Below are 21,021 nucleotides of genomic sequence, written 5' to 3'. Positions count from 1 at the left end.
TTTTTATTGAATTTTTTTCTGTTGTTTGTTGTGTACATATTGTTGTGTACATATATTTTTTTCTGTTGTTTGTTGTTTGTTGTGTAACGACTCAAAAGGTATTGATTGAGGATAAGCATGAAGGAAAATCGAATACAAGAAAGAATAAAGCAGCGGATAAATTTTTTGATTTTCTTTCCTTAGATCATTACGAATTCAAACATGAATCAGTGATTCGATTGTTACCTCGAAGTGTGGAATCTGAAAGCTGGAAACTGGAATCTCGATCACAGCCAAGCAAGCAGCAAGCAGCAAAGCCTCTAGCAAGTCCACACGAACAATGCTCCTCCAAAACTCGGTGCTAGCCAAGGAATCAGAAGTGCAGAGAAGAAGGGTTGCTTCAAAACGAGTAACCAAAAACTTCAGCACTAGGGTTCTATTTATAGAACTTCTAGTGTGCTCTGCAAGTCAGAAGTCACTATTGGGCTTCAGTAAGCCCAACAACGAGTTTAGTAATTTTGCTAACTAATTAGCGTTATTTACTAAACGCACCCCTTATATAAGTCATACTTATATATTTCTCTTTTGATTGTTCTTTGTGTGTGACCCTATAGGTTCTAGTCACGTTGGCAATAATATTAAATCTAATATTTAATATTATAAACAATGAGCGGTATCTAGCAACACATCATTTCTACCCAAGTGACAAGAATGTCAAGTGATCTGACGAAACCTTTCCATGATAATACTCATGTGTACAATTACTCCTTTGTCTCGATATCTTTATTGATCCCAAGGCATAGATATTGTCACCCTTGTATAAATCAATGTTTATATTTCTTGATTCCGAAATATACTGAATAACGAATAAGTTCAATATCTTATATTGACTTAGTTCGGCATGGCCATGCAGTTTTACAGTCATATTTTATCAAGAGGCCTAAAGATATATCTCATGTTTATGAGGAGGGACAAATCCCATCTAGGACACTCATGTCCCTCAACATGCTTCATCAAGTACCCATCAACCAACGTTTAGAATGGCAACAAAGCACTTGAGTCCACATCTAGGGATCATAATGGTTTCAGGTCTAAGAGCGATATACACTATTATCATTGTGAGAATATCTTATGACAATTGCATAACTTACTATGTAGTATTCTCACGGTGGGTCAATCCAGTATAAATATTACTCCTAATATTTATACCTATGTATAGACTTAATATCTCATATCTATGACCCATGAGATGCGGTCATCAATCTACATACATAATAGTCTCGATGTTTTATTATTATCCTTTATTCATATTAAAGCTTTGACTGCGGATACATTTAAGAATAACGTTCTTTATGATAATGTAATCTCATGATTAAGTCACACTTAATATATTATTACACGAACTATCTATTCTAAGGACTTTATTAACATTACACAAATATAATAAAGAGTGTCATATATTATTCAATAATAAAAGTCATGATACATAAGATAATGTTTAACATAAACTATTGGCCTCTAGGGCTTACACCAACAAAGCATGCTAGGGAAACTCTGGATTCCTTGCCAATCATTCAAGTGATGGGGCCATGGCGGATGAGGGGTTGCAAAATGGTCGGACATACGAAAACCTACGTGTTATTCTTTTATTTTTTTGAACAATAAAAAATGGAACATATATATTAACAAATCTATGAATCTCCAAAGTACTAGGTGTGCCAGGAAGCACCCAATAATTACAGAGATGCAATGTTAGCCAATGTTATTAGCCAATTCCCAAGCAAGCCATGGGACTTGACCACCAGAATGTAAAACCGTAAACAAAAGTGACATTACTAGCTTTTAGCCACCAAAGAGAGTAACACTTTACTTTATCCAACAACTGATCTATGGAACTACCTATATTGTTAAACAACCTTTGATTACGGTCATTCCATATGATCCACGCACAAAGCAACCAAACAAGCTGCATAAAAGAGCGCCTTGCTCGCAAGCCACCTACTGAATGAGTAAACTGAAAGAAGTGACCTGAGACATTAAGAGGGTCTGGTCCTGAGACTCCAAGCTAAGACCGCACCTTATGCCACAGAGTGCCATAAAAATCACATGAGATGAATAAATGCTGAGAAGTCTCGATGTCACCGCACCTTGACAAGCAACCAGCGGCGGCACCATAAAGAATACCACGATACAACAAGTTTGTCCGAGTAGGCAACCGGTTCCGTAACAACCTCCAAGCAAAAATTGAAACTTTAAGCGAAACATGTTTATGCCAAACTAGAGCCTCTCCACGATCCACCTGAGGGCTGTCCTGAGAAGTCAATAGCTGATAAGTGCTACTAATTGTGTAACCTGCAGAATGGTCCAGCTACCATCTCCATGTATCTGTCACATTAAACTGCAAAGAAACATACACTACGAAGTAAAATGATACACTCCCCCATCATGTCCTCCTCCCACACCCACAACCACCTTCTCCAACTCCAACCCACCCTCCCAACCACGCGATGACATATGAGAAACCGTGCAAGATTTGTCAACCGCAAGATCAAAAAGGTGCCTAAAGCGCACTCAAAACGGCACTCCACCTAACCAAGGATCATGCCAAAATAATGTATCAGCCCCATCACCCACCAACCTAGAAACACCCTCCTGAAACCAACCGCCTCCTACCTATAGGATTCCAAGAATGAGGAGGCCCTTCACATCACCATGACTTTTATATTTCTTTCTTTTTTTATTTTGTTGCATTATGTAAATGATGATTTGATGAATGATGGTCATTTCGAATGAATGAATGATAGTATGAATGAATGAATTAGAGGTAGTTAATTCATAAACTGAGTGATAGTATGAATGAATGAATTAGAGGTAGTTAATTCATAAGTCCAATATCTTATGCCAAAACAAATACATAAACTGAGTTTCTGAAACGGTGCATGTTTTCTCTCTGTAAGTGATAGTTAATTGTCGTTGTTGGGACGACAATTAACTGTCGATGTTCCAACAATTGCAATTAACGATTGTAGACCAGCAAACGGTAGTTAACTGTCATTGGAGGTATTTTCATCTTTTTAAGGTGCCTAAGAGCAAACAATGGATGCCCAAAGAGCAACCTTCTAGATACTATAACTAGGCCACAAACGACGGCACCACCTCCAACCCTCCCCATCCTAAAACTGACTTGGTGATTAGATGTGAAAGTTAATGAGTGAATAGATATGGCTGTTATGAGATTCCATTTTCATCTACAGCATATACTAACAAGTAAGAAATTAAAAATTAACATACTAAGCATGTTTGGCCCTCCTTATTTTCCACTTATCTTATACTTCTAAGAAGAAGTGGGGCCAAACACAATTTTAATAAAGCTCTTGATAAAAGAAGTGACTTTTTTGTAAAGAAGGAAATCCAACAAAAGTAACTTTGAAAATAAGATAAAAAAATGAACTTTGGGAGTAACTTTTCGGAGGTTATACCTGCTTTTCCTCCTTCGATTCCCGCACATGCCATATATTTTTTATTTTATTATTTTTTCTGGAATAGTTAGCGCCATACTGTTTTCATTTTTGAGGAAACCGCCAAAACTTTAGAATCCTAACTATATATTTCTGCTTTCTGCTACACATTTCCTTGCTGCCGCCGCTGACAAGTACTGGTGCAGGCAGGTACATCAAATTTGTTTATATTTTATTCTTTTGATTCCTATGGATCATGTTTATTTATTTTTTTGTCCTTTTGTTACTTTCTTTATCCCTTTGTTAGTATGATATGAATATCATTCATGTTGTATACTTTTGTTTCATTGATCAGATTTTGTCTTTTTGTTCTTTAGTAATAATCTATTACTCTTGTTAAAAGCTTATACTATATATTTTAGTTTTGCTTTTGTTCATTAGTCCTGTCATTCCGTTACTCTTGTTATAAGCTTTTGTTCATAACTCTTGTTAAAAACTTATACTATATTACAGATCCTTTTGTTTCATTACATATATCGTTAAAAACTTATACTATATTTCAGATCCTTTTGTTTATTTCAGATCCTTGTTGGATCCATTCAATTTGCTTACCTATTCATCTAGTTGGATCTTTTATTGTTAGACTGATCAAAGAATATTGATAGAATGATATGGGTAGTATAACTTTAAAGTGATTGAAAAGATAAAAAAACGTAAGAATAAAAAAACAAATGATTAATTATTGATCAAATGAGTTGGTTAAATACATTTGGTAGAGTGGATTCTATACATCTATGTTGATAAGAAACCATCTAACATTTAGGTTAAGATTGACGTTGGGTTTGCTAGTTATATTTGCTTTCATACTTTATGTTTAGATTTTGCTTTATGTTTTATCTTTAGTACTTTTGATTTGGCATTTGGTTTTTTGCTTTTGGTTGAGAATTTTGTAGTGATATTTATGCAATATTTGAGCAACTTTATTTTATATTTATTTTCATTTGGTAATGTCATTGTTTACAGATGTCTTCTAATCAGATCAATGAGCATTCAAGAAAAGTTAAAAAAAGAAAATGCATGTTTTATAAAATATGTTATGGAGCAGCGATTATTGCATATGACTATCACATGAAGTACTTACTAAAGCAAGGTAATAGATTTCTTTATTCTCATGGATGGACTTGGTTCGAGAAACTCTTAACACTCCAGGTGAAAGTTATAATATGTTTAGAATGGAAACTCATGCTGTATTAAAACTTGAAAAGTTATTAGTGAGTAAGGGATGGTTGCACCCATCAAACGAAATGACATCCTTGGAGGCACTTGTGATGTTTCTTTGGAGTTGTGCGCATAGCGAGACTAATAGAAATGTTCAAAATAAATTTGGAAAATCAGGAGAGACCGTAAGTAGGAAGTTTAGTGAAGTTTTAGAAAGTTTATGTTTACTAGCAAAAGAAATTGTGAGGCCTCCTGATTTTAACTTCACAGAAATTCCATCCAAAATCAAGGATGATAGAAGATATTGGCCTTATTTTGAAGGATGCATCGGTGCTATAGATGGAACGCATATTCCTGCCATCGTTCCTACTAAAGATCAAATTCGTTATATTGGCAGAAAAGGATATCCAACGCAAAATGTCATGTTAGTCTGTAACTTAGACATGTTAATCACTTTTGTTGTTGTTGGCTGGTCTGGTATTGCGCATGACACACGTATTCTTACGTCAGTCCTTGAAGAAATGAAAAATGTGTTCCCTCATCCTCCTGAAGGTACGATTAATCTTTTTTTTTTATAACTAAAATTTGTGATTTATATAGTATTACTTGGAAACAATGATTTTTTATTTTAACAATGATTTTTTTTATTTTATTTTTATATATTTCTAGGAAAGTATTACTTGGTTGATGCAGGATATCTAAACATGAAAGGATATCTATCACCATACAAAGGTGAAAGGTATCACATTCCTAATTTTAGAGATGGCAGTCAAGCACAAGGCATTCGTGAAATATTCAATCATGCACATTCATCCCTTAGAAATGTCATTGAAAGAACAATTGGTGTTTGGAAGAAAAGGTGGCATATTTTATGTGATATGATACCATTTCCACTAATCAAACAAGAAAAGATCATAGTTGCAACAACAGCACTTCATAACATCATTCTAATATGTGGCGTTCAAGATGAGGAATTGAACAAATGGGACCAAATCCAAGGATATATGCTCGAACGAGAAGAAGAAAGAAACACTACTGAAGATTCGAGTTCATATAATTTAAGAGTACAAGATGGGAGCTACATGGATAGAGCTAGAAATCAAATAGCCACTAAGTTGTTGGAAAACAAAAATCGTTCAAGTTTATGATGTGTTATGTTTCTAGTATTGGAATATTTCCAACCTCTTTCAATTTAATTTATGATAATGTTTTATATAATAATTTATAAATTTTCATTTGGTCTAAAAAAAATCAGGTCTTTATAAAATTTAATCTTTTATAAAATCTCAAAGCTCTTTTAAAAATATTTTGTCAAACAGATTTTAACTTAAAAGTACTAATTAAGTTGAAAAAAACAACAAATACCAAACAACTTTAACTTCAACTTCAAAGCATTAATTTTCAACTTTATTCTAAAAGTGACTTTTAAACCTAAAAAAAGTAGGGCCAAACGCACATTGATTCTTTCATGATAGAATAGAAAGTCATGTTACATATCATGATAGAAAGCCATGTAACCTACAACATCATAAAAAATAGAGAGAAAAAAAAATGAATATATCAAATATTAAATGCAAAAATATAAATTATTGTTATAAATTATTTTCACATTATTTGTCGTGCTAATTTCTTTAAGATGTGGGTTCATGTCCACTTAATTTGGCACAACCCATGTCCCATACCAATTCCAAAATGTTGTGACCCGAGTCCCAATTGATAGTTTTATTTCGTTTATACCGTTCAACACCCACTTGTTCATAACCATTAGGCAGCTGATAAATATTGAAAAATCAAATATGGTAGTTCGTCTAATAATTTTGAATTGCAAAATTTTGAATCTCATTCTTCATTGTTAGACAATCTATATGCAGTATTAGTATAAGTATAAGATCCTCCTAAAATTATGAACTTTGGTCAAAACAATTACACTTTTTCTAAAGCAGAAAGTCGAGTAATTAGGACTTCTAGCACTCATCTTTGTCTTGATTTGCGGCCAAAAAATTTACCAAGTAAATAATTTTGTTAAGAAGTCTACAATTCAACAGCTTCATCTTGTCTACATTCTCCCACATCAATCACCATAGTTCCTTTCCTCTTTGAATCTTGAATCCTGCAACAATTTCTTCTTGGAGACTGCTCAAAACACAAAACCATATCAATTTCAGTTGCCAACTCTCACTCTCATTCAACTTTATGTCGAATAAAGCGCACGCACAAACAAAAGAAAGTGACAACATCTAGGTTTTTGAATTAGAGAAATTTGAAATTACCTTGTCCCACAAATTTGGGTTGGTTTTTTTATAAACCACTATCAATTTGATTTGACTCGGATCCTCCATTTTCCACTTGCAATCCGGATTAGATTGAACCCGTACATATCGACTTGCAGTCTCATCTGTATCCTTGTCATATACTGCATTAGACAAGTAATAAACAAACGGTTTCTGACAAATATTTCGGCTGACAGGGCGTGTGTTGAATGGATAGGCAGTGTAATCGGCTCGCTTGTACCAATTTAGGAAGGTCCTCGCAGGCATCTCCATTTCCCGGGCTGAGAAAATTCCCCGATATATTTGAACCGCATAGCCCCAAGACACGGATATAGTCCAAGTCCGTGTTTTGTCATAGCAAATGGATTGTTGGATGAGTCCTGCCGGGTCCAAATTCATGGGCGCTGTAAGCCGCTTTAGGGCTTGGACCCGACTAACATTCGGAAAGATGGGCTCGACTACATCCAAATGGTGGAGGGATACCAATGGTGTCACCGGATGGGCTGCTAGAAGCCCAAAGAGATTCCCATACACATCAAACTAGCAAAATTCAACACAAAACATAACATACCAATGTCAAATTATGAGCAAGTTTAATAATGTATAATGAGTAAAGTAGAAAATGTGCTGTCAAACCAACCAACCATTGTCAAATTATGCGGAAGTTTAATAATATAGACAATGACTAAACTAGAAAATGTGCTGTTAAACCAACTAAACCAATGAACAAAAGATAAAACAAAGTAAATAAGTAATCATATGTTGGATCTAGATTCACAACGCGTTTGTAATGGTGTGTGACAACTTGATTAAAGTAGACAATATTAGTACTCTCTTCGTCTCCGTCTCAAATTATGAGTCGTTTTGATCATCTCGTTTAAATTAAGAAATGTAACTAATTTTGTATTAAAAAGAGAAATTATTAGTTAATTTACAAAATTACCCTTCATCAATGGTGTGAGAGAGATAAACTAACAAAAAAATAATAGATAATTAAGGATATAATAAATAAAATAATATTAATGTTTCATTGACGTTGTATAACCACTAATAATTTAAGACAATTTTTTTTTCTCTCTCAAATTGGCTTATAGTTGTTTTAGGTGAAGTGGAAAATGAACAAAAGGTTAGTAGTATTATAATGACCGACAAGAGTTAACCAATGATGAAGCTAATTGTGGCATAGATATTCATGGTGGGACTATGACGTGCTTTATGGTGTGACTAAGTGGTGCTAATATTAAATTTGTCTCCTCGTTCATAATTTGAGTGGTGTTGGTTCAACTACATCAATCTCAATGAAAATTAGTATAGAGTGACACGTATATGCTAGTACTATTTTTTGATTTGTTTAAAGGGTAGTACTATTTTTAGATGCTCACCACAAAATGAAGCTTCTTAATTTTTTTAAATAAAGAGAACAATGTATAAATGAGAATCTTAAGAGCAACCGTAGTTGTGGGAGTCCTTAACTTTAGTGTATGTCCTTCATGAATGGCAAAATTCAATTGACAAAATAGTGAAGTAAGTAACTTATAGGACCTAATCTAATCTTAAGTTATTATGCATTGCACTGTTGAAATCATACGTGAGTTACTTAAAAGTTAAGTTTGTGGGAGTGGAAATGCCAAAGAGTGAGTAACCAGCACAAAAATAGGAATGAGATTTGATCCGTGTAGTTGGGACATCCCTACATTCACATTAAGAATCATTTGTAATAGTTGGATTCAAATCAGACAATTTATAAATTTACAAATTTGATAATTTTAATTTTGAAACTATTTCTTTTGTCGAGTTGTCTAAAGGCTAGAGAAATTCACCTTAAATGTGAATAAAGTAGAGTGTCCGAAGTTCGAACCCCGCATATAATATGCATTATCTCTTATCAATTGAGCTAAGTTTATGACTAATTTTTTTTTTTTTGAAAAAAGCTAAGTTTATGACTAATGGTAAAAAAAAAAAAAAAAGTTTATGACTATTTTTTCTATCAACTAAATATAGCCTAAAAAAACCTAAAGAACTTGAAGTTTTTGTCAAATTTGCACATCTTCTTTGAATACTATGGCTTAAAAATTCAACCGTATCAGTAAATAGCATTAAATGATCTAGGCCATACATTTACCAGAAACCATTATTTGACCCTTTTCTTCTAAGGTCATCTAAAAGAAAATGTTTCATTCATTTAATGTTACTCATCTAACATCTAGCATCTCTCAGTTGCAAAATAAACATCTAGCATCTACTGGTTTGTCTTCTTCTGCTATTGCTACATGCCTACATCTAACGGTAGTGACTTTTTCTATTTTTTGCATCTTTGTGTATCCATTGACAAGTAGCACATTTTTTTACCATTATTAAATTTTTTATATTAAACAATATATTACATCTGCCTCTCAAATTTCTCCACGTCCAGAGATTATTCTAGAAAAGTCCATTACATAGATAAATACAGAAAAATTCTTCACAAATTTCTTCAATAGCCATGTCTTATGTTTAATTTAGAAGAAAAAAAATTAAAAAAAAAAATATCACAAATTGACCCTTTTAATTTCCTTGTGTCAATAATATGAAAACATATCAAATATACGTCACTCGTATTAAAATGTTATATAAATAAGGAAAATGCTATAAATAAATACAAAAAATCTTCTCTCAATAAATAAATACGAAAAATCTCAAGCAATTTTTTTATCTAACAAACAAGTTTATTGTAGTAATAAAAACGTAAAACTTGTAGTAACTAGTAACTTTGTAAATTAAGTTATAAGTTATTAACAGTCCACCTATAGTCAAAAACAAAAAAAAACTGACCCTGATTTTTTGTAAGGGAACTGAACTGAACCTAAATTTTCTTTCCTAAACCTGGTTATTTTATTTACAGTCAATGATATAATCAAAAAAATCTCCACTTTCCTTTTTCTTCTCATTGGATTCAATTTTTCCACATCTCCCAATAACTAAATTTCCAATTCCACTCATATTATCAAAGTTACACCTCAAATTTTTGTTCAGATTTTATTTTTCTCTCGATCAAATACCAGACCATGTTAAAACAAAATGAAAATTACTTGATTAGTTGATTGTATTATGCTTTCTCCCCTATTATAGTACATTATTAATTTTTTGTCAAGTAAAACCCTGGTGACTAGTAATTTCACTCTATAAAAATGAATAAGTGGGGTGTCTAAGTTTGAACTATCGTCCTTATATATATCTTGCAATGTTCATACTAACTGAGTTAAGCTCAGATAGAGACCCGAAACAAAAATTTCTACAAAAGCGACAAATAAAAAGGAACAGAGTAACCGACAAACCTGATGAAACCCTTTCTCCTTGGTAAGTGGAACACCAAGCTCAGCCATACAAGCTTGAATCCTATCATCAGAACCATACAAACCAGGATACCTTTGAATACACCTATCTTGCATTTTCTCCAAAGCAACAGCCAAAGGATAACTTATAGCAAATCCACCACCACCATAAGCCATATTATAAGAAAAATAAATATTCTGCAAATGACTCTCCGAATTACTACCAATATAATAAAATTGATTATGATCATATTTCTTCAAAACATTAACCAAATTCTCAGCAACAAAAAATGTATCATCATCACCCATCACAAACCACCTCACATTTTCCATTCCAAGCCTTACAGTTTCTGACACTATCCTTGAAATCCTTATAGCTGACCTATGACCCTTTGAGTTTTTGTACTTGAATTTTGTTGTGTCTTCTGAGATCTTCAAAAGTGGTAAGAGATCTTCATCATTAGAATCAATTTTCACTTTTTGTTCTAACCAAACAATGCCACGCATTTGATTTGGTTTCCACCAAAGTTTGATGTATTCTTTTCTCTTTTTCCATAGTTTTGCTGATGCACCTATTCCAAAAACTATGTGAGAAATGTTTGTTTTTGTTTGTTTTTCTTCATCTTCTTCAAATGGTTTTTGTGTTGGTAAATTTGTGTGGCTATGAATGATGGGTTTTTGTTTTTGGATATTATCACAATCATAGCTATGAGTAACAAATCTAAGAGAATAAAAAAGGTAAGAGATTGTGATTAAGAGGAAGAAGAAAGTGATGAGCTTTGAGAAAGTGATTGAAGAGTTGTGATCTGGGTCTTTGAAATGGTTTTTCATTGTTTATTTAGAAGAAAAGGGTTTGTATTGTGTTAGATTTGGGAAAGTTTGAGGTGCCGTTTAGCCTGGGAAAGGCTAACTTTTCCCACCATGGGAAAGTTAGTTTTTAACCATTGGATCAAATGAAAAACACACTCTTATCATGCTCCCTCAACATTAGATTTTTCTCCATTTCTCTTCAACCTCACAACCAGATTTCTCACTTTCTCTCTCTCCCTCCTCCTCTCCTCTCTTTCCAAACAGAACCATCATAACTACCACCACCACCACGTTTAACTCATAAGAAGATAAAATGGGTTTCATAATAGAATTAGCTTAGACTTTGATCGAAATTGGTTTTTAAAAAATGGGTTAATAATGTTTTTCAAATCCTTATATGTATCATTGTCTCTATGTGAATGCAAACATGAGATTTTTAATTCATGAGGTTGAATCCGGATTTAGAGTGGGAGTTTTCTAGATTCGAGTCATTTGATGTTGGATCCAATTCTTGGGTTGGTTTTTTTCAGATTGTTATATTTTTTAGAGTTGCATTTTGGGGTTTTGTTTTCAAGGATGTTGAACATGATGGTGATGAATGTGGAATGTTCATAATATTCCAATAATCATGCGTGTTCTGGATTTTCTGGAATTAACTGTCACACCAGCTGGTTTATTCATTTATTCATGTTAAAAAAAAAAAAGTGTTTTTGATGCTAGTTATTATTAATAGAGAAACTGGAAACCAAAAGGTTATGGATTTTGTGAGTATAAGGATGAAGAATTAAAGAAAATGTGAATCTTTTGATATTGATAGAAAGCTGATGGAACTCTAGCACCGAAAAGATGGATGGAGGTGTGATAAGAAGCCACTGTTACGGATGAGGATAAGGCACAAATGAAGGGGAGAAGGGTGGTGATGGAAGATGATGTGGGAAAAATATAGTGTTGAGAGACCATGATAAAATTATGTTCCTTACTTAATCCAATGGTTAAAAACTAACTTTCCCATATGGTGGGAAAAGTTAGCCTTTCCCAGGCTAAACGGCACCGTTGAGTAGAGAGACCCACCGAGTAAGGGAACATGGGATACGAGAAAGTGGTTTGAAAGTAACAAGAAAATTGTCGAGCTAGTACCGTGTGTAGATTCTTTCGGTGTTTTTAATAAAAAAAATATAACAAATATTGTTTGTTTTGTTATTATAAGAAAAAAATGAAAAACAAATATGTTTTCTCTCACAATTTGTTTGGTTAAAGAGAAATATAAAAGAGCTTGTCTCCCGAGAATTTAGTTGAGAGTTTCTCTCTTCAACCTCGAGAAATTTGGTTCGAGATCTAGCACCCAGAGGAAAGAGAAATATAAAAGCGATAAGCGATAATATGTAAATAGAGATACTTACATCGTCTTCATCCAAAAGAAAAAAATTGTTTACATCATTGCAATTGTAGAACCGTTAGATTTGGCGTATTCTGAATATGCGTTTTCTTGACGCGGTCATGCAATTGAAAGACTTTCTATCGTAAAATTCAGAAGTTGGTATTTGTAGCTTCAATATAAACGTGATATTTTTCCGTAGGTTTGTTTTTTACTGTGATTTCAAAACGCGCATCCAAACAAGTCTTTAGTGAGAATTTTTTTTCTTTACATCCAATAAATTTGGATTAGTAAATGAATATTTGAGTGGTAGAAATTGTAAATATGTGAAAATTATAATAATTTACGGATTTAATTAACCTCTACAATTTCTTTCATTAAAGGATTTATTGGTAATTTTGGGGTGAAACTTGAATTATTTGGGGTGTGAGTAGTATTTGTCAAATATTTATTTCCAAAACATCTATTAAATTAATGAAAAATCATTTATTTTGTTTAATCTCTTGCGTATTAAAACAAAATATAGAGATTTTAAAATCATGGGTTGTAAATTTCGAAAACTGATTAACTAAAATTACATTATTACTATTTCACAACTTGAGTCATTAGATTGTTTGACCCGTCCTTCCCTCAAAAAAAAAAGATTGTTTGACCCGTCCTTTAAAAAATTGTTTGACCCGTATTATTTCAAAGACCAAGATACTGATTTTAATCTATTTTTGTAAAAAAAAACTATTTATTATTTAAAATACAGTGTAATTTTTTTGAGGGAAAAATACAATGTAATTAGATTTTCAGTTTTTTGTATTTCTATTTTTTATTTAATCTACTTTTTATTTTGCTAAAAAAAAAACAATATAATTAGATTCGTCAACTTGCCTTTGAGACTACATCCTAGTCAAAATATTACCTAAACAATTTTTTTTCCTAGTTTGACTTAAATGCATTTTTTGTATTCATGTTTGGGTCAAGTTAGAATTTTGATCTCCTCACTTTCAATTGTACAATTTTGGTCTTCTATTTCATAAATTTTGGTCAACCTATAATTTTGGTCATCCAATTTGATGACGTGGCAATAAATTATTCACTCAGGTCCTTGTATCATTTCAATCAATCTTTTTTTGTTGACTTTCTATGTTTGATCACAACTCAATTTAACACCCAATTTTTAAAGATTTTTTCGCAATTACGTCATTCATTTTCATGTTATGTCACCTAATTTATTGTCTCATCATCAAATTGAATGTCATGATTTAATCAAATCTTTTAAAATGGGAGATCGAAATTTTGCAGTTAGAAATGAGGGAACCAAAATTATGATTTTGCTAAAATAGAGGGATAAAAATTACAATTAAACCTTTAGTTATAATCAGCTTTCCACTAGATTGTCCTCGTGAGCTAAACTCAGTTGGTATAGACAATGCATAAAAATATGCAAGGTCTGGGGTTCGAACCCCGGCCACTACAAAAAAAAGCTTTCCACTTTCCACTAGGTTATGGATCGAAACCAAATTATTGTTTTAAAAGGTAATCATACTATGAGTTGTCTCAAATTTTAACCAATAGTTAAATATTTTTAAATTCAGAAGTTAGTCTTTCCAGAAGGCAATGAATATTTCAATCGGGGATAAACTATCTATGTCGAAGAAATTTGGTAGCATGGCTTTTAAGAACTTATATCAGTTCCATATATAGAAAACAAGGTTGATAATTCATTATGCTCTAATGACAAAGTTGTTTAAGGCTACATATTTTTATCGTGGTGATTTTTTGAATGCCCATATCGGTCATAATCCTTCTTATTTTTGGTGAAGTTTATGGTCTACACCAGCTATACCGAAGGAATGTGATAGATGGCCTATTTGTAATGAATTATACGTTTCAATATGCAAAGGGTCTTAGTTACGTGATGGGACCATTCACGACTATAGAGGAACTGAATGTGAATCAATAGAACAAGGAGTTGATAAATGTGGTCATCCATGACTATAGAGTTTGGAAAGAAACAACTTCAAAAAATTATTCGGAGTGTCATTTGATGATGAATGATTTAATTGATAATAATGAATCAAGGGAGGATGGTAGCTGATTGTTTGTATGGAAATTGGAGATTTTATCAAGAGTGAGTTTGTTTCTAAGTTTAAAATCACAATCCCGTGAATATTATTCCTTGAAACATTATCATATCATATGGGGGTTCTGCCCAGTTAGATGGGGGAGGAGAATATTCTGAAGAATCTTGATTTTATAAGGACGGAATCTAAAAAAATAAATATTTATAAGGGTAAACTCGAAAATGACATATATTACGAGGGTAAAACACTATTAACCCTTTAAATAAAAAACAACTACCACTTCCAGGTGGAAATTTCTCTTCTCTCACACAAACTCTCTCTCTCATTCTTAATTGAAAGGTAATCTCTTGACTCTTTTTTATTTTTGATTTCAAATGAATTTTGTTGTTGTTTTCGGTCTAAATTATGTGTTACATGGCCAAAGAGTTTCTAAGAGCAGGGAGCAACATATTAGTTTTCTCAATAGCAATTGTGGATAAATTATTGGATTTTCAATATGTTTCAGCTACAATGGTTTGTTTATTTTATGTTATGTATCACTCCACATTGCATGTATATCACTGTCATGTATGTCGAATTTATGTTATGGATTCATCATCAATGATTCATTTTTTCGTTAAAGTTTCCCTTAATTCCTTTTATTCGATTTAATGAATTTTTAGATAAAATGTGGAGAAGAATAATAAAAGTTGATTGCGGTGTAATATGATTGATAATTGTTTCATAGTAATTTGATAAAATGTTGGTTTATTGTTTGACTTAATTCATTTGATTTGAGATTTCTCACCTATGTTGGTCAATTTGATATGTAGACTAGGATCTTATATTTAGGAATGTGCTAGTTTGTAATTGTTGAAGTATTGATTTATTTATTTTTGAAAGAGTAATTGTTGAAGTATTGATGATTTGCACTTAAATTAACATTTTGCAATAAAAATTTAAGGTCTTGTTCTAACTTCTTTGAATGTTTCTCTTCATGAGTTTGGTAAATGAACATTACTTGAGGTGGTCCAAGTTGGTAAGAAAAAGTGGTCCAAGTTGGACCAATACTTGAGGTGGTCCAAACTAAAATCACCCTTACTCCTATTATTCTAACATCTTATGTTGAAATTAAAAATTCATATGATAAGAGAGAAGAGTCATGTTGAATATTTTAGTTACTCCCTTCGTTCTTATATATAAACACTTTTTACATCTAATAAAAGGGTACTTGTTGGAAATTTAGGTCTTAGTTAAAACAGATTTCATAAAACATGTTCAACAATCATGAATCAATAGCGGAAGCAAACAAAACATTGAACATGATTATGAACGGATCTACGACATGTTTGATTTATCAAGATATTAAGAAATAGGGTATTAGGAATACCTGGATAAAGCTTTCATAACAACCCTCCTTCAACATCAACCGTAAATCAAGAGAGGAGGTGATAATCTGAAACACAACAAGGATTAGCGGCGGCTGATTTGGTTCTTCCTCAACCGGTATCTTTATGCCTCAAGTTCTCTTCAGATGGGGATAAGAAGAATGTTTGCCATGTACGGTATATTGGGGACCATAGCCTCTTTTATATTGGATGGCCATTAGGGTTTCCCATTATTCCGTTAATGGGCCATCCAGACATCCACTCATTGAGTCCATATCAACTAATTAAATATTTATTTAATTATCCAATTAGAAATCTAATAGTCTTATTACTTAATTTGATCACTAATTAACTAAGGCCCACAAATGATAAATAGCTAATATAATTATTGTTACGATATTTGCCCACATAATATTATTGGAATATAATAAATAATAAAATATTCCAACAATCTCCCACTTGGGCTACATATCTTAATAATTATATCAGAATTCTTTAGGCGCGCATCCGAATGCTATTTATCTTTAGATTTCAACCTTACAATCTGGTCCACCTCATACATTAATAATGGGACCACCGCGGCTGTCGTCACTGACATATAACGTAACGGAACCCCGACGACCACCATATCGATGCACTTGATGACATAGATTGATATGGATGAGTGGCATGGAAATTTCATGTAATGTGATCTCTAAATCATGCATATTTCCAACTGATCCAACTGAAAACTTTAGTGAGATCAAACTGAAGTTTGCAAAATATTTGCACAAAATGATACAGTAATGGTTATAATAAACATAACCTCATGAACTTTACTTCTGCAGAAAATCATAGCATAAGGTCTGTATCAATAACAAAACAAAAGTATAGAACATAAAATAAAGGAGACTCCCACTAATCCAAGACATCCTTAATGACAAAAACCATATGAAAAGACCTTAGGTGTCATGTCTTTGATTAGTGGTATAGCTAGCATAAAGTTTGTCTCTACATGCATGTTCTATCATTCAACAACAATAATCTATAAGGCAATAAACTTTATAAAGGTTGTTGAATAACTATAAGACTGAATTATGTCATTATATAACTTGAGTGGTCTTTCAATACCTTTAACAATATGCAACCAAGTGACATAAATACTTACAGTAATTTCCTGAATCAGGATGTGTATTATATACAGACATCCAAAAGCCAGAGTCTGACATACTAATGATCTCCAAATTGTCAGATTTCTAATGTGAGCATAAGCTCTCTTGTTCTCTTTAATAATCCTTATGGTTGCCTTTTTAACAATTCAAACTTTGAATTGCTCAAGTATCTGCCAAAACAATCTTATTATATCCGCTATTTCCAAATGCGTATAATAAAATCATATATAAGAATCCTATAGGCAAAGCTTAGGAAAATACTTAAATTTCTGAATTCATATACTTCTTAATGGGCAATATTTGAGACTGAAAAGTCTCTCTCGGTGATTGAGGTCATCCAATAATTATGTCATTTCATTTTCAACTTTATTGATATAACTCTTTTGTGATATCCGAATAATACCTTGAGAAGAATCTCTAAGTATTGAAATTCCTAATACAAAAGAGGTGTCCCCAGGATCTTTCATCACTAACTTTTGTTAGAGATTTCCTTGGTTTCACATAACAAACATATATCATAGTTGACCAAATAAAATAAAATTGACATATTAAACTAGGAATATAAACTTACTCCCACTGAACTTGCTAAATCCATAATTCTCCATAATATTATCTCAAAACCAAATGAGACAATTACTTTATGAGAATTTGTGGTAACACTAAAGAGACAAATTTCTTAACATATAAGTGGATCATGACTTTGCAAATCATTTACTCTGTATCAATTGACACAAAAGTTTTATTCGGCTGCACCATATTGTATCATTAATGTCACCATTAAGAAACACTATATTTAAATCCATCTTATGCAGCTCCATAATTATAATAAGCAAATTAGTATCATGACTGTCTTAATAGAGTCTTTCAAATATACTAAATAGAATTTCTCTTTTCAGTCAATTCTTAATGACACTAGAATCCCTAGTTCTTGAGGGTGTTGAGTTTGATCTATATGAAATAGTTTCTTAACTTGATTGAGAGGAAGAACAATAATGTCCTCATGAGGATCCAAATATACTATAATAATAGTAACTATATGAATTAGTTTAGAACTAATTCTTCCTCATTTAATTTTGTTCTATTACCATATCTCTCCCCCAAACTCAATATCCTCAAGAAAACTTAACAATTTATGTCTCAAAATTTTCTTAATTTGTGGGACGAAAACTTATAGTATTTAAAACCTTAAACAATATAGAATGTCACAAGTCATAACTGAATTGACTCTAATAATAGAACTTAAAAGACACATTGAATCATCATAAAATAAAAAACTTAAAATATCTTGATTCATTCAAAGAGAGAAATTAAAAAAAAAAAAAAAATCCAAGCAATGATTCACCAAATAGTCTTTTAAATACAAAAAAAAATAATCCATTAATGACAATCTAAAAATAGTTCAAAAAATAAATAAAGCAATCTTTATCGACTTTGTCCATTCTAAATTGATATATCTTTCAACATCATCAGACATAAGTCAGTCAAGACTACTTTTCTTTATTTGCCCTTACCTTTTTTTTTTTTTTTGAATGAACACTATTTTATTTTCTCTTGCTTCAACTTTTCTTTATTTGCACACTTTATGAATTGATCATTTAAATGATCATTTCTAACTGAAATAGTTATAAACTTAATTGTGCAAAGAGAATACTAAATACTGAATTCTCGAACAAGTCATATGATAGTCGAAATTACTGAATTTTCGAACAAGTCATAGATAGTCGAAATTATAGTGTCTTAGCAAGATTAAATATTTACATAATGTGCTTCTTACATTTTCTTTGCCTAATAATCTTCATGAAATACCCACTCTCCAATGAGAGCTTGTCTTTCTCTATATTGCTTTAAAAGTACCTTAGTTTAAGCAAAGAAAATATGACAAAAATTTTGTCATCTTAAATAACACCTCTAATCTATATGATATTTCAGCTTTATGATCACATATGACCTATTTGAGAGTTGGTGTATACTCACTTGTCAAACTTGATTCTCACATTAGATACTGAATTTGTGAGAGAATGTGAGTTTCACCACCCTTATCTAAGGTCTAGATCCAAGGATAATGTTAATATTATTCTTTAATTCCTAAAAGTTAGAACTTTTAAGATTTAAAAAATTTAACTTAAATTAACAAATACATTAAACTATATTAGCTTAAAGAGAACAAGAGTAGCAAAAGTACTCACCAAAATATACCTAGTGCACCATCAATATCAAGTCTTTAAACAATAATATCAATTGCTAGTGGTATTTTACAGGAATGATCAAACAATGACAATTTACTTTAACAAAGAATAAATTCTTATAATTGTCATATGTTTATCATAATATATGTGAATGTAAACTCTTAAATATTTAAATAAGTTTACACTAACACAATATCATCACACATGTCAATAAAATACTAAAGAAACGTGCTTCTTTATTTGTAAATAAAAGACCTTAACAAGATACCAAGCGCACCATTAAAACACAATCTTTGGATTGCTAAGAATTAACTGCAAGCGGTACTCTCAATGCAATGATCAAATATTGGTGATAAGTCCTGTCAAATAATAGTCACCTTTGGGCATCCTATTACCCACATGGATAATTACGTTATAATCACCACATATTTACCCTCGCAAGTGCACAATTATCCGGCCAAGTTGCGCCGTCCTTGGGGCCGAACAACAACTCGCATGAATAATTTTACACTACATCTTTTGTAAGCTTAATTGAAATCAATTTACACAACAGAGGTTACTTGGGTAACATTATTGTTTCAACTGACTCAACTAATTTTACTAGACAATTTTAATATATATTAAATGGGGTGATAAATCCTGTCAAATAATAGTCACCTTCGAGTATCCTATTATTCACATGGAAAATTACTTTATAATCACCACACATTTACTATCATATGTATGTAACTATCCGGTCAAGTTGTGCCTTCCTTGGGGCCGACGACAACTCACATGGATAACTACGCCTTTTGTAAGTTCAGTTGAATCAAATCTACGCAACAGAGGTTACTTTGGCAACATGTTGTTTCAACCAAAACAACCGCAATTACTAGACATTTCACAGTAAATTAAATGGGAATGGTCTTAAATTTACAAGACACTACTGACATAATGTAGGCCAAATTAGTTCTTTATGTTGTTGTGTAACTATTAGGCCACTCAACAGCCCTTAAGTGTGAAGACAAATTCACAATAATTGAAGAGAAGATGCAAGTCTCAAAAAAACAACCACACCAATGTATGTATAACAATACATTTACAGATATCACAAAAAAAGACAACAACAACCATAGCATGAAATATTTTCAAAATGCATGATAAGAAAATATTATTGTAGAAAACTTGATAACAATAAACTCAAATATGATAATCATGCTATAACCAAATATTCAATTTCAAGCCAAATGAAAATTGAATCTTTATATTCCAAAAACATTCATGCTATAATTGATTCACAAATATAAACTGAATGATTCTTTAAACAAAATAAAACATAACTCTAGCATAAATATTTCCTAAATAAAGGAAACAAACTTTATATGTCTATAAATAAACAAATAAAATTAGAATTATTATTTCCCAAATTTAAAAAATCAAATTCTCACTTTCTGTACTAAAAAAAATTTCTTCATACTATTTTGAGATTTATTATTAAAAGGCAACATATATATCACAAATATATTTTAACTCTTTATTTGCCTACTTCTCAAAATAAACTTTATGTACAAAATCTTTGTGAATCAACTCTAATTTCAAATATAAATTAAACTGCAAGATATGATAAAAAATGAAAAATTATTTTGACCAAAAGATTTAATATAGAATTAAATCATCAAATTCACGATAAAATATCCAAATATTTATCAGTGCCATATTCAAATCCTTATTTCATTTTGGAAACCGACAATCAAATGCAAATAAAGCCAAGAGCAAACACAATTGATTTCACAAATTCGAAATATGCAAAATGCTTACTTCTAAAAACTTCAAGTATGTGAA

The 21,021-nt window shown here is 31.7% G+C and overlaps 1 protein-coding gene across 1 annotated transcript; it reads right to left on the bottom strand.

The window, feature by feature from the left end:
• Positions 1-6,458: 6,458 nt before the first annotated feature.
• On the bottom strand, positions 6,459-11,117 carry LOC146897701 (uncharacterized). The gene is made up of 3 exons (XM_085738386.1): positions 10,240-11,117; positions 6,926-7,465; positions 6,459-6,788 (listed from the first exon to the last, which is right to left on the bottom strand). The coding sequence occupies exons 1-3, from the start codon at positions 11,065-11,067 to the stop codon at positions 6,687-6,689; spliced, it is 1,470 nt and encodes a 489-aa protein (XP_085594512.1). The 5' UTR covers positions 11,068-11,117; the 3' UTR covers positions 6,459-6,686.
• Positions 11,118-21,021: the final 9,904 nt, after the last annotated feature.

The sequence above is a fragment of the Medicago sativa genome, chromosome 8 (assembly GCF_051527215.1).
Source record: "Medicago sativa cultivar Bolivia chromosome 8, Bolivia_mono, whole genome shotgun sequence".
In the NCBI taxonomy this organism is placed as follows: domain Eukaryota; kingdom Viridiplantae; phylum Streptophyta; class Magnoliopsida; order Fabales; family Fabaceae; genus Medicago; species Medicago sativa.
The sequence above is the reverse complement of the archived record's forward strand: the minus strand, read 5'-3'. Positions and strand labels throughout refer to the sequence as shown.